At 28.9% G+C, this 11,176-nt stretch overlaps 1 protein-coding gene across 1 annotated transcript; it reads right to left on the bottom strand.

Annotated features, from left to right (window-relative positions):
* Window positions 1–8,444: 8,444 nt before the first annotated feature.
* On the bottom strand, window positions 8,445–9,357 carry LOC114413505 (indole-3-acetic acid-induced protein ARG7-like). Its single transcript, XM_028377960.1, has one exon. The coding sequence runs from the start codon at window positions 9,198–9,200 to the stop codon at window positions 8,748–8,750; it is 453 nt and encodes a 150-aa protein (XP_028233761.1). The 5' UTR covers window positions 9,201–9,357; the 3' UTR covers window positions 8,445–8,747.
* Window positions 9,358–11,176: the final 1,819 nt, after the last annotated feature.

Below are 11,176 nucleotides of genomic sequence, written 5' to 3'. Positions count from 1 at the left end.
TAAATTTAATAATAATATATGTTATATTTTTCTTAATATTTTATTATTTAATATTTTGAAAGTACAAAACACATTTTATATTTATCATGTCAAAAAAGTAGGAGAATCAGTAAAACAAACTTATTTAAAATTATTGTTTAATAATGGAAATAGAATATTTAATTTATCTTAATTAATTCTAAAAATCACCTTTGAATCAAACCGTTATTAGAAAAAAAAACTACTCAAATATAGTTATTAGAAGGGAAAAATAACTCTTTCAGTGTGATAGTTATTTACATCTTTTAACTATTTTTATTTTTAATTTAAAACTAAAAAAAATGTTTTGTTTCCAACTAGTCTATAACAATGGTAAATAAGAAATACTTGATTTTGGTTTTTATTTTTTTACCTATTATAAATATGCATTTTTTTTTTAAGTAACGTTTCAAATTTAAATATAGTGTATGAAAAATTAATGTTGGAAGGATGTATTGTACCAAAGATGTTCTCTTAACAAGATTGTCTTTTAGAGATACATATATTATGATCTTAAACTGAAATTAAAAGAAAGTTAAAAAAACATTTAACAAATAAAATTTAATTTTAGTGCATTATTTTTCACATTAATATATTGTATTAATTGCTTATTAATTTAGTGATTATATAACATTCGTAATTATAAAATCTAACTTTGTTGAAGTCACTTCACAACCTCAACCCATCATTGAAGATGCCTTGGCCACGGTCAATACTTTCAACACTCTTCGTGAGATAACTCCCTTGACTGTCTTTGCTCCTACGGGTGTATTCGAAGAGAGAATACAAGAATTGTTACATTTTCAACAAGCCAACCTGGGAAAAAACTATGAAAGAAATGTTCCTTGCTAAAAGCATGGAAATCAATCTACCGATCAAGAACACACTAGATTCCTCACTCAAGTCCTTCAACGACTTTGTGCTCTTTAACATGAACATGCTAATACAACAGAGGTTGCCTCCCTCTGTCCAACCACTTTCGCCTCCTCCAACCACTACTCCTGCACCTTCAACCGTTGCAAATCTTGTGCATGTGCCTCTACCTTCACCACAAAAGTCACCACTAGTTATCCCTCAACCTCCGTCCATTGAAGGTTGACCATGATGTCCAAAGTCATTTCCTTTTTCTCTTCAAACCCATGTCTCTTGATAATGACAAAGGGGGAGAAAGTAGAATAGGAATTTTGATTTATACAACACTTGTACTTATATGTTTTTTTATAAAACAGGTGCTTTGGTGTTCACATATGTGTGTTTTTCATGTTTTTTTTATTTCTCTACATATACTATGTATTTTTTGATTAATACATATTCTCTAATACATGCGTAAGATAATGAACTCAAGCAGAGTCTCATTTATCCTCACATAATTTTCCCATTCATTCTGATGACGTATTTGTCCTAATTATGCAATATCTACTCGAATTATGTCTTTGAAAGATCTCCTCATGTTGTGATGTTTAACAAGTTTGTTGTATATCAAAGTTATATTCCTCAAATACACAAACCAACAGTAAGTGGTGTGCAAAGTACAATCTAAATTGCTCTGATACTCTAATCTTTATCTCATTGTCTTACTCTTTTGGTATCAAAATTTATATTGTTTGTAATCATCGAGAAGTGAGAGATTATTAAGTTTGGTTGCGTCCAAGTCACATTGGACTAAACTAAACAATTAAATCCCTAAGATTTTGATGTTAACAAAGTGTAAATTTTATGTATTAACCTTTCATGCTTAAGCTACAGGTTCATCTATCTCTATGAGATACAAACAAAAAATCATAAACAAAAAGACTTTGGATGATATTGCTTAATGTCCAATCATGAGAAGACAAGTGTTTTAGCACTTGGCTCGTAGTACAAAAGCAATGGAACAGTTACTCAATTATCAAATACTAAAAATAATCATCAGAAAATAATGTCAATAGGTTCAATAAGAAACTCGTGGCATAGCACACAAAAAGGAAGATTTAAATTGTCTTGTCTTAACATTCTTAATTCCTTTAGTCTCATGATGTTAACGTTTCTTTCAATTTGTATGCTGAAAGTCAGCTTTAAACACTAGACGACACTAACATATTGTACTCCTCTGAAGATATGCTACATAAAGTGTTTATGGTCCCCAATCTATCTTTGCACGGTAGCGGCCAATTGGGATCTTTCAACGGATCAAAGCTCTGAAGTCTACATAAAATTTGAAGATTGATGTTCGTATTAAAGTTGTTGAAACAGAAGAGAATAATATGAGATAAAACAAATAAAGTGTTGTAACGCTGTTAGTTTACCGGACAAAGAAAACTTGAGCAAATTAAGTGAATCTTAGCTTTGCTAAGTTAGCGAGTTTCACTATATTTGAGTCTATTGTGTAATCACTCTTTGTGATTATAATATATTTTCTATCAAACATTTATTGTTTGTAAGAGCCAAAAGTGACTTAATAATAAAGGATACTTGAGTTTTAATATTAGGGGAAGTTAAGGATAGTATTAGGAGTGACCTAGAGAGTACTCCTCGTAGCAAGAAGTGATATAGAAAAATACTTAATTGTAATTAAAGAATTTATTAGTGGAATTCTTCAAGGTTTGAAGGACAACTAAATGTAACCCAAGAGTTGGAGTAAACCAATATAAAATCTTTATTTTTTTTTTACTACTTCTATATAATTAGTTTTTTTTTTAAGTTACTTCTACACTACTGTATTCAAGTTTTATGAACTGATTTTGAAGCACAACATGATTTTGAATCCTTTGGACGAAATTCATCTTCCATTAATATTTGTTTGTGAAAAACTTTTAAAAGACTAAATTTTTATCTATTATATTATTTAATTTTCCCCCTTTTAGTGTGTTTCAAGTATTTCGATCTCAGTGCCAAAAACATTTACTTAGTTTAACAAATCTTGCACTGTGACAAGCAAATTCTATTGTTCATAACTTAACTAGAGGAATTGATTCTTTTGTTGGTCTCCTCAATATATATGTTGATTTTCCATCACGGTGTTACTGATCATATTTTGATGGGGAAAAAAAATATTTTTGTTTTTAGAAAAAAAAAAGAAGAAGGAAGGGGAGTTGCCCACTGCCCTAATTATTCTTTAGTCTATGTTATTTTATTCATCCTAAAAAATTAGTCTTTGCCAAATAATTATGACAGCACTTTCCAACCTTCCATGCTTTGCTCTTAAGTTTGATCAGTATATGATAAAGATGACGGGAATCAAGGTCGGAATGACCACATTGATTACTTTCTCCTAAATCCTCATATTTAATTCTTTTTATTTACAGTTTTGAATTATAGTACCTTATTTAAGAACAACGGAATTCCTTATCTGTCAAATTATTTAATATTAATAAAAGCGTGTGATTTTTTTGGTGCTCAATAAAAGCGTATGATTGTTGGTGTTTCTTGGTACAATATAATTATTTGTATTTGTACTTGTTTGTTAGTAATTGCCACCAAAATAATTGTTTAATAGTAATCAATAAGAATAATAAAATTTTAAAATGTCTCTTCTTTAACTTTTGATCAAGTGTTTTAAATCGTAGGTTGGGAATTAATAGACTAAATTTTGTTTTATTTTTTAAACACAATAAACATTGTTTAGGCAAAAAAGTTAAATGTAGAAAAAAGAAAAACGATACCAGAATTTTTACACAAAAATATATTTAATGTGGGTAAGAAGAAATCAAAGATTAATTCAACAAAATATCTATATCATATGAAAGTATGATTATAAAATTTGTCTTTTCTTTCTCAAAATATACAAAAGTTTTTATACTCTCGTTACTTAACAATAACGGTTGACATATCACTTTCTATTTTTTCTTAAAAGATGACTTGTTGATGGGATAATTCAACTTCCTATTGTCCTTTAATAATGAAAGGATATGATATCATTTATGAGCATAAGTCTTCATATAAAAAGTGGATATCAATTGTCTATTATCCAAATTTCTCGTCTCCCTCATCCGTTATTAGTGGTAGCAATCTGGAATTGTGTAAGGGAAATGTTATTCTCACTCCCAAATTTTCTATTCTCACCCCATGTATGTAAAATAAAAAATTCATTCTAAAAATATTTTTTTAACAGAAATAGTTTTTGTTATATATTTATACAACATAAATACGTTTTAATTGTATACTTTATGCAACAGAAACATATTTCTAATGAGTATTTTATTCCACCTCCTTTTACACGACAAAATACATTTCTGTTTTGTTAATTTTGCAGAAAAATACAATTAATTATAGATATAAGTTAAACTAATCAAATTAATGGTGATATGAATTATATTTTTTTAAACTAAAAAATAAATTAGTTAAGATACAATTTGTCCTTTTTAATTGTAATAAGTATCATATACATTATCATTTATAAAAGTAATTAAATTAATTATTATAAAAAAATAAATTTATTAATGGTAACCAAATTAAACATGACACTAAATTTATATCATAATTGATTTGATTATGATTAAAAAAGATAACTTATGTCGTCATTAATTCAAATTTCAATTAAAAAGGTAACGTGTGTCACCATTAATTTGATTAGCTTAAAAAATAATTTACACCTACAATTAATTAATTTTTTCTATTCCTAAAAATTTAACAAAATGGAAATATATTTTTGTTGTGTAAGTAAAGATAAAAAAGCTACACCACGAAAATATGTTTTCATCGTATAAAATATATAAGGGAAATACATATTTCCCTTGTGTATTGTTTTGCATCCATTTTAAATAATGAAAAAGTATTTTCATTAAAAGGATAGTTTTGAAATAATAAAAATTTAGAAGCATGTGGGAGGTGAGAATGCAATCTATGAGATGAGAATAACAACTACCATTTTGTAATCAGAACCTTAACTTGAATTGGACCTCCTCAATGTCGGGTAGTCCTAAGTTAACTTGGGCCTTAAATTAGCATTAGATGTCTAAATAGGATTATGGTGTTTTTCTTTTTCATTTTCACCTCAATCCGTTTTTTCCTTTTTTTATAATTTTTCTTTGAATTTTTTTACAAATTTGAGATGTTAGAATTTTCTTGCTCTCAATTCCTTGACAATATCCTCAACCCTCTTAGTAAACATTATCCTAGTCTGATCATACCAATTGAAATATGTATATTTTTGGTCAAATTTTGATTTTAGTCCCAGAAATTTGGGATGAATTTGATTTTGGTCCCCCAAATTCATAGAAGAAAATATTTTATTTTTTCAAATTTGAATAAAAAAATACAATTTTAGTTTCTTAGCTCTGGCTATCAACAATAACAAAACTACTAACGTGACTAAGAGGAGTCATGTTAGCAATTGCAACAAAATTTAATATGTTTGTCACTAAAATCCACAGAAAAAAAAATACAGGAGTGGTAAAAAATAAAAGATGCAAAATATAAAAGCCCAACTCCCCTAGCAGTAGAGTGGTTAAGAACAACCAAAACACATAAATACAAAAAGAGACATTGAAAGGCTTAATTCCCTATATTTTGTGAGCGTTATGTTCTTGTCAAAGGCAAAAGCCAAGTGAAACATAGCCCTGCAGTTTGTGCGCATACCCATATGAAAAGGCTTAATGAATAAATGTGTAAAATCCCACACCAGGCACAGTATTGCATCAATTGCACTCAAACTAAAGGTGATAGACTGATGGTCATCAATATCGTGGCATTACAAAATAGACTTATCGCATATACACTCTCCTTAGACTCCTCGTACCCTAGATGAAAAGTCAGCATCAAATAGATGTGGAAAAGACTAAATATCACTTCTAAATTAGCAAATAAGGGTTTTAGGTTGGTGAAGGTTTTCTGAAAGGAAGAAAAAAAAACAAAGAAAAAATAGATAAAAGGATTGTTCGCACTTGATGTCATTTAATTGAGATGGTAAAAGATGATTTGATTTTGAGTTAGTCACTTTAACATAAAATATATATTATATACCTACTAAAGGAAAAGACTAAACCAACAAGTTATTTATTCAATTGTTCATGAGTTCAATTTTGATAAATAAGATTTTGGATTCGAGTTTTGTTTAAAAAAAAATGTCATGAAGAAGAAAAGAAGAGAAAAACTAAAAAAAAAATTGTTTTAAAATGTTATAGAAATTAATTAGGAGAAATTTTATAACGAACAAAAGAAACTTTTATATTTACAAGAACTTAAAATATATTTAGGGCTGATTTGGTAGCTTAACAATATTAATAAGGCTTAATTATGGGTTTGGATTTTATGATATTTTTCTAATATTTTGCTTTTGTTCGGTTGAAGATTTTGCAACTGTTTGTCTGTTTTCTTTTCTTGCATTTCAAAAGAAAATTATTTTTGAAAAAAGAAATGATATAAATATATGCTTTAAACATATGTATAGTATATTTTTATTGTTAAACTATTTTTTTTAATTAAAAGTTCATATTATGATCAAGAATTAGGCTGGACACGCGTTAGATTTAATAAAGAACAATTTGATATGATCGTCTAACTCATCCTCTTAAAAAAAATTAATTACTAAATTATGTCAATATTAGATACTATATTTTTAAATACACCAATAATTGTTAAGATGATACCTAACATAATGTCATTTTAGTAAAATTATACAATTTGCATCATTAGCTACTTTCGGATTGTGTATGGTCTCATATGTTCTTATTGTTTTTTTTTAACAATTTACTTTTTATGAAAGAACTTTATTTGAGTTAGATAAAAATTATTAAGAGTGATAAGTTTGTTTCTCCAAACATGTAATACACTAGCATATTCAAAATGTTAACCGATTAAATTAAAACAAACCAATTTTGTATAAATTAAGATAACCATATGTAATATCCGATTTTTGGTTATATGGAAAAATCTGAACCCAAACTTATAACTGGTCAACTCGGATATTATTAGTTAAAATCAGAACGAATTCGGATGGATATCCACGAATACGGATTTTCTTGCCATATCTACATGCAATGACAAGACCCATTGATAAAATACAAATTTTGAGGGTTGTAAATGAGAACTGGCTCAAAATCCATATCCCTATCTTGCAAGGGCCAACAAATTTCAAGAGCCCAAACAAAAGAATGAGAATCTGATCAAATTCATCACCTGTGTAATCATGTGGAAAAAACTTAATTGGAATCTGATCAATTTAAGCTAAAGGAGAAGAAAACACTTTTATTTTAAAACTAGAAAGATCATTGGAATCTCTCACGCCAACGACTGACACATGCCCAACATTTTCTCTTATAAGAAACAAAAAGAAAAGGGAAAAAAATAAAGTAGCGGTGTTTCGTTGATATCTGCGGAATCTAAGGGTTGATAGGTAAGGTTGAATAGGCCTCAGTATACAATTCTAAAATTAGATAAAATAACAGAAAGATGAGATTCCATTGCTAAAATTCAATGTGAAATTTTTCACAGAATCTCTTTGTGCCTGTTTAGACTCTAATAATAAGAATGGCAACAAATCAGGTTGAGTAGTATTAAAAAACACGAAAGTGGGTCTAGTTGCTCAAATATCATACAGAATGACAGATTAGACTTTTCCATGTACAGCTCATTTTGATTTTATTCACTTCACTAAAACAAGGCTCTTCCTCTTCTAATTTTCAAAATGCACGTTAGATTAGAGAAAAAAACGTGTTTACTTTGCTAACTCCATGACTATTTATTCTAATTGCAAAAACATCTATAGTTTCTCTACCCACAAATGGTATACTGACGCAGCAAATGTCACTCAAGAGAGGAAAAAATTGCGTGTTCTTGAAAGTAAAAGTATTAATCAATTTAATTTCTAAAACCACAAAAATGTTGGTTAGAAATTTTATTTTCTAAAACTTTTTTTCGTTGTTACAAGTTTTTGTAAAACTTTTTGCTGATACCACCATCTCTGAACACCACCTTTGTATTCTCCAGAGAAGATAATGAATACCACATTTGTATTTTCCAGAGAAGATAAATTTTATTGAAATAATCGGATAAAACTATTCTTCATAAAAAGCCAATCTTATTTGAATTCGATTGAATCATTGTGAACGATAGAACAAAAAACTTGTGTTCTTAAAAAATAAAGGCATCAATCAATTTAATATCTAAAACTATAACAATGTTAGTTAGAACGACTAATATTTTTGTAATTTCATTTTGTTGAGACCACATCTATGTTCCAAAAATAAATCTCTATTCTTCATGCAAGACAATATTACCCAAGAGGCCACGACTATTCTCCAGAATCTCAACAACAAAACAAAATTTACTCGAGTAAAAAAAAAACTATATATGACCAAATTTTTCTCCTAAATATTTATTATAACTGCGTATTCAAGATTCAAAACTGATACCATCAATTAAGCTGAAATAAATTGCAAACAAATGATATACAACATTTAAAAAAACAAACACAAATGGAGAGTATAAGTATAAACACAGATCCATAGTTACCGTAAAATTCTTCATTGATCACTAAAAATTGATCATCATCATGAAACTGGGCATCCGTTGTAACAAATAGTGAAAGATAACCCAAAAAGCCTAAGGACTAGTTCAAAGACATCTCACTGAAACCCACCCACTAAAATTTTTGGGGGAATGGATCCAAGGATGAGTAGAACCAAAAAAACCCATTCCATTACAAGGGGGCAAAAAAGAGATTTTACAAATTCCTGAGTTCATTTACAAAATTCAGAGAGGCTAAGAAACGAAAACAGGGGAAATCTGAATCGGAATGGCAATCGAGAATGTCAAACCTCTGCTTTCTGGAGCAGAGGAGCAAAAACGGCGACGTTTTCCTTACAGGAATCGGAGGAGGAGGCGGAAAGCATGTTAACGAAGTCTTGAAGAGAGAGACTTCCGTACTTGTGTTCGTCCTTGTGGAGGTACTTGACGACGTTAGAGAAGAACGGGACTTGGCAAGGGAGGACCAAACCGCCGTTACCTCGGAGTCCGAACTCTTCTTCGGTTTGTTTGAGGAGGCCCTCGAAGAGAGCAAGGTTGAGGAAGCGCGCGGGGATGGCGAAGCGAGTGCGTTCGGGGCCCACGTACACGAAGATGAAGCCGGAGGGAGGGCGTCGCACGGCGGAGGGCTCGTCGGAGGAGCGGCGGCGGAGGCTGATGTGCTTCCAGCGAGTCATCAGCTGCTTGAGACGCACGATTTGGCGAATCTTGTCGACCTTCATACCCATCGCACCCGCCATGGCACCTCCTGCTGGTCGCGAGAGAGAGAGAGAGAGAGTGAAGCAAGTGCTATGGAAAGAGTTTTGAAAATAGAACAGTGTGGGAGAAATGAATGAGAATGGGAATTGATACTAATACTACTACTACTACTCCTCCGCTTAGGTTAGGAGAAAGAAAGAATTATTGTCTTTTTCCCCAACCCAATCACTAACCTTAACTGCCTTTATCTTTCCCAAAATCTCAATATTTTTTTATTCCTAAAATTAAATAATAAAGTGTCTGCGTACAAGGTTTTTTTTTTTTTTTTATTAATAATAACAATCAAAGATAAATAATTTCAATCGTTTAAATTAAGTTTTTTTTTATTGTATTCAATTTATATCAAACAACGGAAATTCACTTTAACCATAAAATAAATAAAAATCAATCTTTATGTAAAATATACCGTACTTTTCCTACTATGGTAATAATAATTACTTTTAAATGTGTATTTTTATATAATTTTAATTAATTATCAATTGTGTATCTACTTTTATATGATAAAAGTAAAATAAATAATTTAGTGAATGAGATTTTCACAATCTCTATTAAGCATGATTAATTTTTTAAAAAACTGAAAACATGCTTATATTATATCATTTATAATCAGAAAACGAAAAAAAAAAAATTGGGAATCAAATCAAATACATGTTGGCTAGTATAAAACTTAAATATCCTTGTTAAACAATGACCGAATTACTTTGTTTCTCAACAAACAAATTGAATTGAACAATTTTGAATGTTTTGTCACTTCTCCGAGCATCCTTGCAGTATGATTCCAATTTCATTGTCACTGGAACACGATCACATGATCAATATTCTTAATAATCTAAATTATTACCCTTTTATTTTTATCTACAAATATAATTTTTTAAATTATTCATCTCTATCTATTACCCTATTTTACCTCCAGATTTTGTCAATAGTTTTATTGTAAGGATTTAAAAAGAAATACAAAGGATTCATAATATATACATGTAACTTTCATATTTTTAGTTGGTAAGATAAAGAAAATTACTTTTAAAAAATAGTTTGAGAGAGAGAAAAAAGTTACTGTATAAATTACTTTACATATGTATCCTAAATTTTTTTTCTTCTGCAAAGCTATTCTCATAATTAAATTTCATGAGACTAACACTTAGACATAAAAATTACTGAAATAGATCGATCTTATTTCTCCAAACAAATTATACTAAAAATATTAATTTCCTATAGTATGTATAAAAAAATCCTAAATTCCTGGTATGCAAAATTATGTTTACACATAATATTTTTTAGATTTTATACATCATTAAATCCAATAAATTTGTATCGATAAATATGTTAATTATTTTTCAGATGATAATCTCTATATCTTTTCATTTTTTTTGTTTTTTTAGAACATATATTTTTTCTATTTAATCTCATGTCACATATTATCTTCCCAATAATTCTTTTTATCCTAGAATATTTAATTATTTTAATTATTTTCACCATTTTAGCTCATGAGTAAGTAAAACATTTAGTTTAAATAAAATAAAATTCTAATAGTTTTAATTTATACTTCAAACATCACACTCAAATTAAAAATATCATACAAAAAAGTAAAAAAAATAATTAAAAATAGCAAAAATACTGTGAAAACCTTTGCAGTTCAAGTTGGGAAAAAATACAAAAAAAAAAAAAACTGTCGAAGTTTAATACAGAAATGTATATTGAAATAAATTTTAAAAAAAGAAATTAAACTTTTATTCAACCAAAAGTAATTAGTTTAGCTGAAAATTAAAAAGGAAAAGATACTGTGACCGTACAAAAGCAAAAGAAAGTTAGTGCACGGCCGGAGTTTCTCTGAAAACGCCGTAGTACTTTTCCGTATGCATGCGGATACTGAAAAAATGGCCATTCTCACATGGATTCATAATAACATATTCTGTTTTGGTTGGCTTGTCGGGTTCTTTAACACAATTTCTACCACACG

The sequence above is a fragment of the Glycine soja genome, chromosome 5, assembly GCF_004193775.1.
Source record: "Glycine soja cultivar W05 chromosome 5, ASM419377v2, whole genome shotgun sequence".
Lineage (NCBI taxonomy): Eukaryota > Viridiplantae > Streptophyta > Magnoliopsida > Fabales > Fabaceae > Glycine > Glycine soja.
Note: the sequence above shows the minus strand (reverse complement) of the source record. Positions and strands in the feature narration are given on the sequence as shown.

Coding starts and splice junctions, on each gene's coding strand:
- LOC114413505 (XM_028377960.1), bottom strand. CDS start 9,200: ATGGCGGGTGCGATGGGTATGAAGGTCGACAAGATTCGCCAAATCGTG.